Below are 16,540 nucleotides of genomic sequence, written 5' to 3' on the forward strand. Positions count from 1 at the left end.
TCCTCTCACCAAGCTGGATGAGATCGGGGGCTCCCATCATTCACGGCCACTATTCACAAAAGCCTAGTTAATACCTCTCACTCCCTAATGAGATGCTTCTCCTGACTCCATAGACAAGCAGAGCCAAACCAGTGATGTCAGAATGCCGGAGTGAATTATTGGGCTTGTGTCAACCCAGGCCAGGATGAAAAATCACCCTGGTGAACTTAATCCAGGAGCAATCAAAGGGCCAAAGTTTTAATTAGTGAGACTTGTGATTTACATTCTCATTTGGCATCCTAAAACTCGGCATTCGTCTTCAAACTCCCGCACTGCCCTGGCTGTTGTCTGACACCGGTTAGGATAGTTAATGTGCTTTTAAATAACATTATGTTTAATGGACCTTTGAAGGCACTGACATATGAATCTATTTCCTTCTGCATCATTTCTAATCAAAAGGAGAATGACACCAGAGTGCTGTAGCGAATACAGGAAAGAAACAGATTTGTTTTTAAGCAAACATAGCAGAACGAATATATGGGAAAATGGTGCTCATTTCTTCAACATAGTCAAGCGTTCCACATTGTAGCGTTGGTCACTACATCTGACTTTGCTCGGCGGGGAGACGTCTTTGTTCTCTGAGGGTGCATTTGGTTTTTGGAATCTGTCAAATGTCATCAGAAGGTAATTATGCGATCCTAATTGCATGGTCAAGCCGGGCCCTGTAGTTGGGGCTAAAAGTGAGGTGTGACGGTGCTTCTCACGTGTTTCCTAACTGTCCGTGGACAGAGTTCCCAGGGGAGAACTCTGGAAATGTGAATGCCAGCAGCACCCTTGGAATCTCTATACAGCCTCTTCAGGTGACAACTTTAAGAGGACCAGCATGCACTGGGTATGATGTAGACCCTAGTTGGCTTGCTAAAGATACGTTTCAAGACTTTGTCACACTGCCTACACTGACTTCTCATTTGCCAAGTAACTCTGATCCTGATTCTCCTTCCAACAGTCCGGATGGAGCTGCCGTCTTTCATGAGTGTAATTTTATGAAAATCTAAGTGATACCTCTTACTTGGTAATGAGTTATTCCTTTTGACTCCATAGACAACCAGGGCCAAATATGTGATGTCCGAATTCCCTAAGTGAATTATTGAGCTTGTGACAACCTGGGCTGGAATGAAAAATCACCCCAGTACGTTTAATCCAGGAACAATTAAAGAACTAAATAATTAATTAATATGGGTTTTAATTGGTTAAGGTCTTGGAAGAGGGAGCCTTCTTGTTCACCCCAGTGCCTTTTTTTTTTTAAATGTCCTTTTTGATTACAAGTGAATATGCTGCTGGAGAAAGTTGTCTGTTCCTTCCTCCGTTCCTTGGTACTCTATGGGCAAGAAGGAAAAAAAGTGGCCTCCCAGCCTGCAAAAGCATCAAATCTTTGGATATGTAGTTCAGGTGATGAGCCAGTGCCCTGTCCTGAAGAACTGACAGGAGGCGTAGAAGGAGAATTGCCAACACAAGGAGCAGATGGTGATAACAAGTGATAGAGTTTGACAAGAGAGCAATGCCCCAGGAATCCTGAACAAACAATTAGAAAGAGGCCCAAGGGAAATCAGGAGAAGTGCTTCTCTGCAGCCTATGACCAAGTCTCCCTAGCTCCCAGAAGAATGTCAACAGCAGATACAACTGCTGATGTGGGGGCAAGATCCAGACAGATGAACCACGCTAGGGAAGGAAAGTCATGGAAAGCCCCATGGCCACTCACACAAGACAACTCAGTGGGAGCTGTCCTTCCTGCCGTCTAGTAAGTGGGTGGTCTGGGGAACCACTGGTTGAAGGCCCACATCCAAATGCGTGTCTCTGGGTTTTCTGCCCTTTTCTCTAGCAGCTTAGATCACCAGGAAGGCTGCACCTAACTTAGCTGCCTTCAGGTTGCTGCCACTGGCTTCACTTCTAATGTGGTATCCTCAGCTGCTAAACATGGGTGAACTTGACAGTATGGAAAATACCCTCTATCCAACTTGACTTTTTAAAAAGTCTATATAAGACACCGTCCTGTGGAAAACACTTCTGGATTTCCAGGAAAATCTCTGTTAGACTCAGCACCAGGAATAAGTTTGGCTCTCCTGACGAAATGATACCCTTCCTTTTTATCACACATTGAGAAGGCTATTACCCAGCATGTTTCCCTTCTGACCTTGGTTGCTAGGAAACTCAAAGCTAACTCTAACTCCCAATTTCAGGAACCCTGCTGTCCAAGATTTTGAGAATGAGTCTCTCTTTTTGAAGCATTTTTTTTATTGATCCTGGTTTTTCCCCAGGCTCATATTACAGGTGTCCTTTAGGCCAAGCTACCTTGAATTTGGAGTAGTGGTGGGTCATCAATTATAAGAAATACTGCTGTGGCCTCATCTGTGATGGTCGAACACCAACCGGCATTCTCTGTGGCCCAGGCTCCTAGCTCTGACTTTGAGCTCCCTGGAATAAATTCTGTTTGTAGCTACAGCCTCCTTTTTCTTACTGGATTGGATGCTTTCCCCCTATATAGATCTGTAATCATCATTTCTATATCAGAAAAGGGGGGATGCAAAAGCAGCATGGACCTTCCTATTGTTGGTTTTTGTTTTCTTATCTCTGGAGCCAGTTGTATAAAAGTTCAAGAGGGAAATTTCCACTTAAACCAGAACCTTCCAGCATGGGGACTGTTGACCTGTAGCAATTACCAATGCTAGGATGGTTTTAGTTGGTGCCTTACTTGACTTTCAGCTTATGGCCATCACTTGACAGAATGAAAACTCAACTCTGCCCTGTCTCTTCATTTTTTTGAAGGGGACAGCCTGTTCCAGAAGAGGCATTTTTCAGGAAACAAAGACTCTGTACTGTGTCCAAAAACCAAAACTGGGTGGGTCAGGGCCCAGGCCTGCAAGCAGCCAGCTCCCGCAGTCCACGGTAGGGCACAAGCCATGGATGGCCTTTCTCTAGAGCCATGGGCAGCTGGACAATGCCTGGCTGAGTTCTGACATCCTGACAGGCAGGCAGTAAAGGGCATGTCCCTTTACTTTAAAGAAAACTCCCACCCAGGACTGCAAGGGATGAGTAGAGCCAAACCTCCTAAGAGAAATTCAAAGAAAATAACAATGACAGAACTTTTTGAGAGAGAGAGAGGGTCATACCTTCCCTCCAGGATTTCATCTCCCTCTTGAGTTTCTGGAACTGTAATGCTAAGCTGCCCTCCCCTGAGCCCTAGACAAGCTAAGAATATTAAAGGTAAATTTCATAAACCACACAGAAAACAAAAGAAGGAAAACATAATTAGCATAGAGTAGATGGGGTCACAAAATCCATAATTCAAAGAATCCCAGGGGAAACATTGAACCATTTTTCAAAAAGCACATTTCTTTTGTCCCTAACCCACAAATGATTTGTTCATATCCCTTTTAGGCAGCTAGCTGGGTGCCTTTCCTCTAAATGCTAGGTTTCTGTCAAGTAAATGCTGTCTTGTTTCCCTTTAAGAGTCAACTCTGCTTTCCCTGGTTGGAATCTTCTGTGCCACTTCTAGGACCCTCCCTTTCCAGATGCAGTCTGAAGCAGTGGTCTTCTTCCCATGGGCATGATGATTAGCTCACATTCTTGAGCCCCAGTGAAGATTCTAGCCCTTCCCAGCTTAAGTTATCTATCTCACATAGACTCATTCTTTACACTTCATCAGTGGGATGTCCTAACCCATACATCCCCCACTGAGAGGGATCTGGAAATGGTTTAATATGGTTTAACATTCATGGCATCCCTTCATAGACAGTGTAAATGACAGGGTGAAGGGGGCCATTTTCTCACAAAGTTGAGGGACATAAGGAAGAGGGAAGGGTCTTCCCACAGGCTCTTCTCCCAGCTACCAATGAGGACATTTTCCACAAGGATTTTATTCTTTCCTTCATTTAGGCTTTCACCGTGGCTGGGAGCAGATTCTACAGGAAGAGCCTGCCCTCTTCCTTATGGCCCTCCACCATTTCTCCATTTCCCCTAAGCCAAGAAGTCCTCCCAGACGGTGAGACCTCGCACTGTGGTTTCAGTGTTTGCCGTAGAGCAGTGTATGGACACCCAGTTCATACAGGTTTAAAGAATTTGTCAAATGTTAAGTTGGTAGTTTGGTGGCTAGGGAGAACCAGAGGTTGGTTAATTCAAGGCAGAGAGCCTATCTGACAAAAAGGTGGCAGAGAAGGTAGCATGACTCTGAGGAAGCGTCAGCTTCGCCAAGTGCAAAGTAGGTGGGTTTGGCATATGGATGACCCAAATTCTGATGATTACAGAGCCATGATGTTCTTGAAGTTTTGAAGCTAAGGGAACAGTTAATTCCCATTTTTGATTTTGTACGTAATAGAGGAAGCAAACAACAGGAACAATAATGAAAAGCAGACTAATTTTTTCTTTGGGAGATTACAACGAATGGTTTCTTTGGGAGCTGTATTTGCATAAACTTGAGTACAGTTGCTTTATCTAGTTCAGGCACTAAAAAGATTTATTATTTTGTTGATCTTTGTTGCAATAAACAAGGCCGAACTGGGAAAAAAAAATGTCCAAAGCCTCTAATTATGGATTTGTTTGGTACAAGATCATCTTTTCCAGGAACTGAAGAAAACAGGTTGCATGTGATAAAGAAGGTTTCTTCTCTATCAAATACTCTTGGCATTATAAAGAATGGCATGACTGTTGAAATAACACAACTCCTCAGAAAAGTGCACTAAAAGAAAGCAACAGGAAGCAGCTGGAAACTTAAGACACACAAATGTCTTATAATCAGCAAATGAGTCTCTTAGGATTGTAAAGCTCATGGCCCTGGATCCCATTTCTTCTCTGGCTTGCATGAGCCCACTTTCTCCACTTTAGCTTGTCCTTAATTTTCTTCCCAGGCTCTGCTCTTCTCATTCTACACACTCTCCCTGTGTAATCTCTTCTCCTAGTGGTGGTTTTCAGCCACCACTAATATTCTGAAGATTCCCAGATCTCTGGAGATCATTCTTCAGCGAGATGTCTACATCCAGCTAAGCTTGGCATTCCTATATCCAACTGTCAACCAAAGTCATAGTCTCGGGGGTCTCAACAGCACACAAAACTCAACAGAACCCAAAATGAACCTGTCATCTCTTTCCTATTCTCCCCTCACACAAAAAGGCTGTCTACTCTTCTTGTACTATTTATTTTGGCAGATAGAGCCACAGCTCATTTGTGTTACTTTATCTTTGGCCCCAAGCCTTTCTGTTTTGTTCTGGACTCTGTGGGGTCCCTGGCCCTGTTTGGTAGGTGCTAGCCAAGTTCTCTCATTAACTTCATGTTCCAGCCTTGGTACATCCCTTGGAGACCTCCCTTCCTTTCTCAGGACCTTTCTTTGCTATCTTGAGGTGCTCTTCTAACTCCCAATTTCTATGAGCCTTTCCCTTGACTGGGTGCAGTACATTCAGTAAAGAGCCTCTGCTATATGTCTTGGGTTAGACGGGACAGTAACTAAAAACTCCTATTCACTGAGAGAAATCTATGGGTATAAATGATACAAGGCCTAGCTTTTAACAGTGATTCCTGGGTAACATACAGACAAGATATATTTTGTTTCCCTGAATTATCAGAATTATAATTGTCCACAAACATACCCGGTAAAATCATGCTCAGTTTTCCAAATCTTAACACAACAGAAAGAAGCTGACTTTTGGGTTTTATCCAGAAAAGAATGCCTGGGTGGCTCAGTGGGTTAAGTGTCTGCCTTCAGCTCAGGTGATGATACCAGGGTCCTGGGATTGAGTCTCACAGCAAGCTCCTTGCTAGGCAGAGAGCCTGTTTCTCCCTCTGCCTGCCACTGTGCCTACTTGTGCTCTCAGTCTCTTTGTCAAATAAATAAATAAATAGATAAATAAGTAAAATCTTTTTTTTTTAAATAAAAGCAAGAAACTTAATGGTCTTTACACATCATAGAATAATGGATAATGTTTGCAAAGGAGACCCTCCTTAGAAATATCACTCTCGGCGCCCAGCTCACCTTATCATCTGTAAGCCTTCTGGCTGGGCTAAGAGGATGGGGAGAAGCAAGCTATGGTCATGGGGTAAGGAAAGTCACTGGCCCACACAAGGGACAAGGTCTGCATTTTCCCATGTTAAGCTTAACATTGAACTCTACATAACTAAGTCAAATGACTCAGGGTCTTCTGTTTGGACCCCTGGGATACAAGACTTTGTAACACACTTGTAAATCCCCATAAACTGGGTTGGACATAAGCTGATGATGGCATAGGCTGCTCCCCAACACCTCCCTCAAAACATCCGCTTATTAATCACAATGGGGCGCTGTCCCATCAGGCCTTGTTGCCTGTCCTCATAGCTTTGACTTCCACTTGGGAGTAATGACTATACATCTGACCCTTTCTTTCTCCTTAAGCTGAGGTGTCATCTCTCTAATCCCCTACTGGACACTCTCTATCAACACCCTAACTCAGGATGCTCCAAACTGAATCCATCAACTTGTCTCATCCAGATTCCCTCCCAGCCAGTCTGTCTCTTTCACTGGCACCTTTGTTTTCCTAGCCATTCAGCTTCCAGACCCTCTCAAGCAACTTTCCTGTAGATTTCAATCTCATCCTCCAGATGTAGTCAGTTGCCAGGTTCTGTCATTTCTTTTGCCCTGCCCTGCCTGGTCTCCTTCTTTCCACCCCCCCCACCCCCGACTACCATTCGGGTCAAGGCTACCATCATATTTCAGGGCTCCATCACCCCAAACCTTGCAGTACTGGAGCTAGGTGTAAATGCAAAAGCTGTAAGACACAGTTCCAGTGACCTTCAATCGTCTGTAACCCAGGTCCAAGCTCTTGAGAAAGATACAAGTGAATGGCCAGTTTAAATGAGAAAATAATATAATTTAGGAAGTGATTCATGTTCTTTCTTGATCCCAGCAAGGCATTCAGGGTGGTGACTTGGACAGGAACAGCATGTGCCAAGAGGTGAAGAGAGCAAAACAGCAACAAGAATCAATGAGTCTATTGCTCCAGTCCCCGATGCCCCTGTGGGGAGTTGTGAGAGTGAAAAGTTAATGGAGGGGGAGAGGGCAAGATAATGTGAGCGTTCCGGCTATCTTTTCCAAGAGCTCTGCAATTACAAAGTAATTGTGAGCGTATGTGTGAATGGTTTACCTGATCACTTTAATTCCCTCTGCTCTGTAGTTGAGAGTCCTAAGACAGCAAGAAGTTGTATGCCTTGCTGGCAGCCAAGATTAGAACTTGAGATATTTGAATACATGCTTTGAAAAGATGAGGTTGTTCCGGAGAGATCATAGTTAACACCGTACTTCCTAGCAATAAAGATGAGCTGTTCTCGTCCCTGAAAGCCCGTCATTATCTGCAGTTAAGCAAAGAAATGCTAGGGAAGGAAGCTAACTGAAAGCACAGGTTGGTGAATTGAACTTTCTTTGCTCGATGATTCACAGAAATATAGATAATAAGAACGGGACACTTCAAGGGGTATGGACAGAAATTGAGACAGTTTGGATAGAAGAAAACAAAAAAAGTTTGGAGCAGAGAAAGAAAAGCATTCAGGACATAACCTAGCAAGATAGGAAAATGAAATATAGAAGCCTCATCAGCTCTAATTAAAGGAAATCAATATTTTAAGCGATGTCTTGCTCAGTAACAGAACAAGGGCAAAAATACTTCAGAAATGTGAGCCTCTTAGAAAATAGGAAAGCCAGTTTGCATGGGGAAGCAAGCATGATGAAGAAGCGATCCTCATTTCAAAGCCCTTCAAAAGACGACCACTTGGAGGATATGTTATACAGGGAGCTCAAGCGCTTACTGGAGAAGCAGATCAGACGAGCTTCTAGCCCTGGTAGAATCTATACATTTTAAGTGCGTTTCCTCATCCTGTGAGCTTCAAGGAGCCCAGAGTCATCTCAAGGGAGCAGTTAGCTACCATTTCCCTGGATAGATCTGAAGTAACCTCTTAACGACAGCTTGGGTTACATGTCAGTTACCACTTAGGAGAACACACACTGGAAAAGATGAAGAGCTATACAAGTGCAGTAGGGTTATTGTTATTCACAGGCCCTAGCCAGCTACTCAAGCAAGCTTGCTGAAGAACCCTTTCCAAGCTCCCCTGTCCTTAGGGTCGACGTGATGACCAACCAACAGGCCAATTCTAACTAGACTGGACTCTAACCAGAATACAGTCTGCCCAGACCATTCTAATCTAGGAATGGAAAATGTGTGAAATGTATGTCACCACCTCCTATCTCTCACCAGTGCCAGGCATTGATAATCGATCACAGCACTCTTTCTACTGAGCCCAGAGGCAGCTCTTTCCGTTTGTTTGTTTGACAGGTATTTTCTGAGTGCTCTCTTAAGAGCTAGGCAGATCAACAATAGAATATAAACAACACTACAGGCACCATATGCTCAGTGCCAAACAAAAGATACGTAGCCAGTATGACAGCCTGACTCTCCTGGAATTCAATTCCCTGAAACACTGACAATTAATTTTTTAAATTTCATTGCTGTTATAGTTAGCGCAGTGCAACTAATTTTCATGGGTCCAAGATGAATTAATTCCATAAAGAGCCCACGAAGTACTATAGGAAATGCAGAAGTTTCTGTATACCACCCATCAAGAAAGTGAGCTGAGTGTGTTTGAAACTGCTAGGTTCTTCTCCCTCAAGTACCTCTCTGATCTAAGAGAAAAATCCAGATTGGAGTGGATCTGATTGCCATTTTGGGTTAAGTACACTGGATGCCATTTCAGCATCAAATTATTCAATCAAAAACACTTCGAAAATGCTGGAGAGTTGGGTTAGTCAGAATTTTCCCACCTGAATACAATGTGCATAATACCGCAGATTTTCCCCCAAGTTTCTAGTGTTGGAGACATTATTTGTGGAGCCTGTGGAAAAATGGCTTACTTGATAGATGGAGACAGGCAGACAGACAGACAGACAGAAGGAGCACTAGCACTCATTAACTTTTCCTATCAAGAGCTCACCTGGAATAGTCTTCATAGGCCTTTGATGAGGCTGGCTGTGAGGCTGAGTGGAGGAAGCCCGGATTCATACTCTCAGGGATTTCAGGCCACAGCCCTTAAAATCTCAACCCAAAGAGGAGATGAAAGTAAAGAGACCTGATAGGAAGTCTAGAGACAAAATAATGACAACAGGAGTAGGTCTGTTTCAGATATATGAGTTGGCCACTAGCTCAGAGTCAACACAGCTCCTCTCCTATTTCATATGCCCCAAATTATCATCTGTATACCCTAAGCAGATAGGGCTGATTCCTCTAAGTCCCTGAGATCCCTGGATGTTCCTGTGGCCAGTGTTCTTGACAGCATCTGAATCTTCAGGTCCTTGACCTGTGTTTTTCCAGATCTCTGAGGCTCTCAGACAGTCTGCGGCCGCAGGATTTTCTCTTTCTGGCTCATGGGGAACTTCCGGAAAACTCAGGGTCCTGCTGTCTCAAGGTTTCAGAATTAGAGCGTCTTGTTCAGACTTAGCTACTGAGCCTGGAACTTTGGGGGCAGACCAATGAGTCTTTTCCCTCAGTGTCCCCAAGCCTTTCTAGACAACAATCTTTAGTATATCTACAAAACGAGCCTCCTGGGATCCAAGCCTGCCACAAACTGTGCCTGGTCCCTGCCCCACTTTCGGATACACTTCACCACTACCAATTCATCAGCTGTTTGCCCAGAAAAAAACGTTTTGGGTTCTTTGATTACTTTCTGTCTCAGTCATGGAGTCATACCTTCTGTATGTGATTTTCCTCTGAGAAAGTTTTTGTTTCTATTCCCTTCAGATCTGGATGTACAGGACTTGGCAGTAGGTCAGAGGGGTCCTTATTCCTATCTTTTAAAGGACTACTGCTCCCAGACCACTCCTGTCTAGAGCAGCAGTTAACAATAAGAAAGCTGCCAGCTTTCCCTGATGTCCTGCCGCGCCCTGCATGGAGCTTAGACGGGGTCACTTGTCATGCAGATGATAAAGGACTCTTGTGCCCAAGGCACAGGCATGGGAATTTAGTAGTGAGAACGCGTGTTCTTGCATTGAAAAGGATGTGGATGCCTGAACTTGAATGACCACCTAGTCGGAGCCCACCCCCACCCCGCCGCTATAGCTTGCAAGATCAAAAGAGCTGTTGTTCCGCAGTGCTTCCACTGAAGTTTCCCACTCCCTTGTGTCTGAGTGAGGGGCAAGGCCTAGGAAGGCTTGGTGGCCAGTGGCCAGGATGTGCAAGTGAGGAAATTGAGCCCGGCTTGAATTTGACAATTCATAGCATATTGCCTCCTTCGCATGGGACTACCCTGACATGCTGGAGGAGACGGTTTTGAATTCTTCCGAGTTAGTCTCTTGCTTCATTGCTTGGTATAATCTCTTAGTTTCTGAGCTCGGCTCTGCATGAGGAAAGCAGCTGGTATGGTCCCAGGTGCAGCTAAGGAGTTCTTTGCTAGAAAGTCATAATAGATAGGCCAGTGCGTAATGGAGTCTGCAGACCCCACTCAGAACGTAACCCCAGTCTGGTGAAACCGCGAGCAGCACAAGGAAATGGTCCCTGCACTGTGCAGGAATCCCGGCACTCTTATTTGGCAAGCTTCTGTTATTTCCCCTGGGGACAGAATGCGTGCTCACTCTTTCTAGAAGGTCTGCCCCCTCCAGCGGAAGGAGCCCACTTTGGTGTCCCACACTCCCAAGAACTGTTGGGGCTTTTGCTATCTGTCTGGTTAGCCCTCATCTGTACCCACACCCTTCTGTGTTACCTTGGTAATCCTCCAGAACTTATGATTCTCTTTTGTTCCAGTCATATCCATGTCGACATTTAAAGCTGATGAGTGCAGGGCAGCCCATCTTTAACCCCGCATATAAATACAGTGACTTGCAGGTACTTATTTCTGAGGTACTTAAAAGATTGGTAAGTATCTGGAAAGCTCTTTGACATTCTCTGAGACAATATTCTGTGCCTTTGGAAGGCTCCATTATCGTCACTGAAAGCCAAGATATGCATTTTTCTTTTTTACCTTCACTTTTCATAAAAGGTTATGCTGACGTAGATCTGAGTAACAAAAAAAAAAAAATCTTTCTGATGAAATCAGGATAAAGGATAAATAATTCCACATATCATCAAGTGGAGAGAAAGGCTTTGAATTGGTTTCCATGGAAATCTGAAGATGAAGTAAAGTAATAATTTCCAGGCAAAGCAGCTAAATTGAAGATAATGGTAAAAATAGTTTGATAAAGAAAATAGAATAAAGTAATCAAGAAGACTCCAATCAATTATTCCTTTTTGTTTACCTTCAAGTGATTAATTTGTCTACGTTTATTAACCTGATGAGATTAAGCAGACCTTCCTAGTGATTTATTTCGTAATTGTTTCCAAGGTTTGACATAAGCTGTGGAGTTATTAAAGGTGGAGATTTAAATTCAATTACTCATGAAGCAGGTGGTGCTTTTCTTGAAAGAATATCTGAATTCATGGCCTTCCCATGTTAACATTATGAGCGAAAATTATTAATTCATCTGATAGTATCTCCCAAAGACTTTTAGAAGTCATTTGACATCCACATACTTCACTAAAAGTCAGCAGCTTCAGAACTGAACTTGTAATACAGACACTCTAGAGACTGAAAAGAAAGGATTTTATGTTAAAGACTGGTTATTTTTACAATTTCTTTTTTTTTTTTTTTTTTTTTTAACTGGAGTCTCCCTTGGGGTCTGGACTATGGTGCTATCATTAATGGACTCCACCAGCTCAAGCTCTGAATGCCAAAAGGATAGCTTTCTTTGAACTTGACCAGTGGTTTGCACTCTCGTTACCTTTGGAGGGCTCACCCCTGGATAAGATCATGCTGTATTTTGACAGGAGAAAAAGAGAGAGAGAGAGAGACACACACACACACACACACACAGAGAGAAAGAGAGAGAGAGAGAGACTGAGCTGGAAAGTATTTAAATGAAATGACTAATTGCTTTTTGTCTCTGTGGTCATTATTGTATATATTTTTTTTCTATTCCTTCTGTGGGTGTAGTAAGGATAGACGGGGTTCTCCAAACACTAATCCAGGCGCCAACTCTCCATCATCCACAAAGGCCCGGAATGCATCTAAGAGTGGGAAGTAAGTGAAAAGTGTCCCTGTGCATAGCATATCACCAAGCCTTGTGCTGTCCTCATTTTGTCTTTCATTCATGCTCATTCAACAAAGATTTGTGGAATGCCGTCTGTGTGCCTCACACTGGGCTAGTCACTGGGGAATGTAAATGAGTAAAGCATGTGTCAAGAATTTCGGGTATACAAAGGACTAAAGATGCAGGAGGAGAGGGATAGGAAAGTCGGGCTGAGTGTGAAGGGCAAGGAGTTAAAGCAATGCAAGATTTGGACTATGTGTCTCAAAAATTAAAGAAAGAAGCAGCAGCGCTGATTCGTCATTGTATGAGTTGCAAAATCCATGAAACTCTTTGACCCATATATTAAGGTTTAGGATTGAGTTGGAAAAGTCTGGAAAACCATTCCACGAATGTCCTGATTTAAGTACATTTCCATTGTAACCATATCGCTGATTTATGTGGTATATATATTCTTTTCCCAGTAACCAGCATGTACCATGTCCTATATGCAACTGTCTTTGTGGTATTGCCAAAAGTTGTACTGGCTGAGTATCTGTGATGTTAGACTGACCTCTTTGGGTTAAATCCAGAAAACAGCCTCGGCTGATCCAGCCAACTGGATTCAGCAGAGCATGGCTGTAACAATGTGGTCCTCTGCAGGTGACATACCTCCGATTAGGGGCTTCCCCTCCAAAGTGGCTGCAGCCCTCTGGTGAATGACTTGGGTTCTCTGTAGGCTACATCTCTCAGTGGCATAGGGCACTATGACAGGCAGAAATACAGTCCAGAAGAAGGACCCAGCCTGCATCTTGGAGAAGATGAAAGATGCCTTCATCATGCTAAAAGCTCTAATCTAGCAACAAGATATATCACTACAAGAGCACGGCTTTGCAATAGAAGGTGAATTTGTAATGGTCATATATTTTATGTATTCAGTGTCAGACCATAAGTGCTGCATTTGGAATATGATCTTATATTCAATTCCCAAAGTGAAAGATCCATTGGTTGCCTCCCCCCCCCTTTTCTTCTCCTCCTGAATACCGTTTCAGGTTTGCCTATAAAGTCGAATGCGGTCTATATTGGAGAATATAGAAAGCAGTGGTGAAGACATAAGACTGAATCTCCAAGCACTTGTAACCCATTCCCATGATTTATCACCACACACCACAGTCAAAATACTGTATAAGTGATGAAGGAAGGGAATTGATGCATCACAGTCCCAAGCAGATGAACATTTCCAAATTAGTCCCAATTCAACATCAGCATGTGCGCTCAGTGAGCAGATAAGGCATCGGAGAGTCACTTTCACCACCACGCTCGCAGAAATGGTGGGCCACATCTGGGGCCCTGGTATTCTCCTGTCGCCCTGACAACTACAGGGCACAGTCTCCATGTATTAGACCCTGATGTATCGCTCAGGATGCTCCCGATTGCTATTACACTTTGAAAGGGGCACTGTTTGGTGTCTTTTGGCTTTGCTGGGACCGAGTCTCTTACCTTTTGAGTAAAGAATCTCGGCGTGAGCTGCAAAGGGAGCATTGGCCAAATTTGGGTTCAGATGACAGAGAATGAATACCTGATACCATATCCAGGTTGTGAACAGTAGGAGGCCCGCATAAACACATTCTTACGTGGATAAATGTGATCTTCTACCACGTTTGCTATATTTGGACACATCCCAAGCTTCTGCCACCATGAGGGTCTCCCTCGCACATTCGGAGCTGGGTGCCTTTTATTGGCCCTGTACGTGACTCATGGATTGAGGGAGCTCCTTGTAATTCTTCGTGGTTTTTTTTGTTGTTGTTGTTGATTATTAATGAAAACTAAGAAGTTCTCCAATATACTCTTTGTGAACACGTGTGCCAGGTCCCTTGATCTGACTTAGGTGCCATTAGCTTTTGGGAGGTTTTAAAAATGATTTCTCTGCATGTTTTCCCATATCTCTGGCTGTCTGTGTTAACAGAAGCAGTAGAGAGCAATCTCCATATAGTGAGACTGTTTGGGGGCCCTTACACCCTTTCCACACCAGTGTATTGCTGTTAGGCACATGTGTTGTAATTTGGAGAGCGTAGTTATAACCTACATACTTCCTTGGTTTGGGAGTTGGGGTGGTGTGCGGTGTGGGGAGGTAGATTTCTGCACCCTGGAGCTTTTCCCGTGATGCACTGTCACAACGGGCAGCGTCCGAGTTGCCGTTCTGCTGGGTTTTTCTCATGTTACTTGACCTAATGAGCGTGATGTGGAATAGTTTTTATTTTGAGGCCAGAAACAGGCTGGGAGATAGAAGGCACGGCCCTTTCTTCTCTGAAAAAAAAATTATGTCTCTTGTTTTTTGAAGAAACAAAAAATTCAGAATTCAAGCTGCCTCTGATACACATTGTGGCTTCGAGAAATCATAACTAATACGTGTTGAGTGAGCGTTCTGAACCAACCTCTGTACCGAGCACCTGACAGTTTTGTCTCCTTAACCCTCAACCAACAGAAGCTTTTGAAATAGGCACTCTTATTATTTCTGTTTTATACATGAGGAAATTGGAGAGGATAGTATGTGCCTCCATGGGGGGGTCTCCAGATGGATAATTTCGGTAAATAGCTTTTTTTAAGTTTAATTACTTTAAGACAACTGAAATATATTGAAGGTTTATTTTTGCCATTGTGCCAAACGCTGGGGTCTCATAGACAAATACAAGATATAATATGTGTCTTCAAGGAGCTCACAGTCTCCGTGTGGAGAGGAGAGGGGACAGGATGACAAGATGGTATTTACAGTGAAGCAGTCACAGGCTACTACTGTTGGAGCCCAAATTGTCACCCCTAACCAGTGCCACGGTTGCAGTGGGGAAGACGTTATGTGGGGATATCAATGAAGGCTTCTGAGAAGTGACCCCTGAACCCTTTCATTTGCCCACTTTCCCCTCAGGTAGCAAGGCGAGGTCAGAGAAGAAAAATGTGTAGTAATCACGAAGGTGGGCAGAATCCCCCAATGTTGAAAAGAACAGTTTGGGGCTGCGAATTAGGTAAAAACTAAAACCAAATGGCCAATTCTGCACTTTTGGGGGGACTTCAATGCATCAGAGGCCAACTGAGATATAGTGAAGCATGCAGAGTAGCTTAAGAAACCTACAGCTTGAAAGTTGTGTCACTTCTGCCCCCTCTGTTTCATTGCCTGCATCTGAAGCTGGGTAGCCAGTCCTCTGTTTCAGGCAGGAACAGATGGAATGGGATAGATCTGAGCAGCAGAGCCAGACCACCCTGGCAATGACTTTCAGGGAGATACATGCACTTTCCTCTATGCCAACAGTGAGCCAAATTGACAAGGCAGAAAGAAAAACTCAGTGCAGACCCATAACTCTGATATCAGGAAGCATAGGTTTTGCAGAGGTTGACCCATGACTAGCCAGGCTGGGCCACTACATTTAACCACACATTTGGTTCCCTTTGGTAATGTGAATCTGTTATTCCTTTTAACACATCACACCGGAATCAATCCATTTGCCGATCCATTGGGTTATTCCTAGCCAGCACATAAACTGTCAAGGCTGAGCATACATGGCAGTGACAAGGAGCCATTATGAATTTTCATGTTGTATCAGAACACACTTTACAGGAGACGAACTCTTTTGCTGAACAGATAAGGACACTAGGACTCAAGAAGGGTCAGTTGCTTTCCCAAATACATGCATCTAGTTAGTAGCAGAGGTCAGCCTAGAATCCCAGTCTTCTAATATTTGTCTCCTGCTCTTTTTACTACAATGTATGCTACAGTTCTTCTCCCAGATAGCAAGGTACTTCAGCTAATCACACCAAAGGAGCCTCAGAACCTGGTCTCAGGATGTCCAGCTAAGTGCTCTGCCCTTCATATACCATGATACCTGTGTTGGGTAGGTTCTGTCAGCCGCTATGAAAATGGAGACTTTGGGGGAGAAATTAGAATCATTTCATTTTTTTAAAAAAATGTAGCCATAGTGATGATGAAAGGAAGTAGTGTGCACTTTTTAAACACTTTCCTTTTGCTCTAAACTAACATCATTCTGGTTGTGTTTGGGCAGTCACCCATTTTCAACATTATTGTTGAGTGATCTCAAGTCTTTAACACCTTTTCATTAAGGAAGCAATAGAGAGAACTCATAGATCTCCCTCAAATCAGCCAGCCAAGGTTGAGGGTGTGTGTGTGTGTGTGTGTGTGTGTGTGTGTGTGTGTAACATTCAGAGGCATCAGTTTAAAAATTAGATCGTAAGCAGTTGCAGACGACTATGGAAATTAATCACCCCTTCAGTCTGAAATGTTTTCCACATAGGCTTAGGCTATGGAATGACAAGAGCCAAGTTCCATTTTCAGATACTAGTGAAGACCATGAATATTACAGGACCAGGGCAGAGAACCGAAGCACAGTGCCTGGTAAATGATGCCATAAATGTTGAATTAAGTACCATAAATGTTGCCTTAAATGAATTAAG

The 16,540-nt window shown here is 43.6% G+C and overlaps 1 protein-coding gene across 2 annotated transcripts in view; it reads left to right on the top strand.

The window, feature by feature from the left end:
* LOC111162152 (heparan sulfate 6-O-sulfotransferase 2) overlaps positions 1–16,540 on the top strand; it is a 270,709-nt gene that overhangs the window by 217,825 nt on the left and 36,344 nt on the right. The window contains exon 4 of one of the 2 annotated variants that reach the window (XM_022526341.1): positions 12,007–12,093. The exons of the other annotated variant lie outside the window; for it this stretch is intronic. Within the exon in view, the coding sequence (XP_022382049.1) occupies positions 12,007–12,093 (87 nt within the window). The remainder of the gene's footprint in view (positions 1–12,006; positions 12,094–16,540) is intronic. 2 annotated transcript variants of the gene reach the window in all.

The sequence above is a fragment of the Enhydra lutris genome, unplaced genomic scaffold (genome assembly GCF_002288905.1).
Source record: "Enhydra lutris kenyoni isolate GAN:26980312 unplaced genomic scaffold, ASM228890v2 scaffoldscaffold89, whole genome shotgun sequence".
In the NCBI taxonomy this organism is placed as follows: Eukaryota; Metazoa; Chordata; class Mammalia; order Carnivora; family Mustelidae; genus Enhydra; species Enhydra lutris.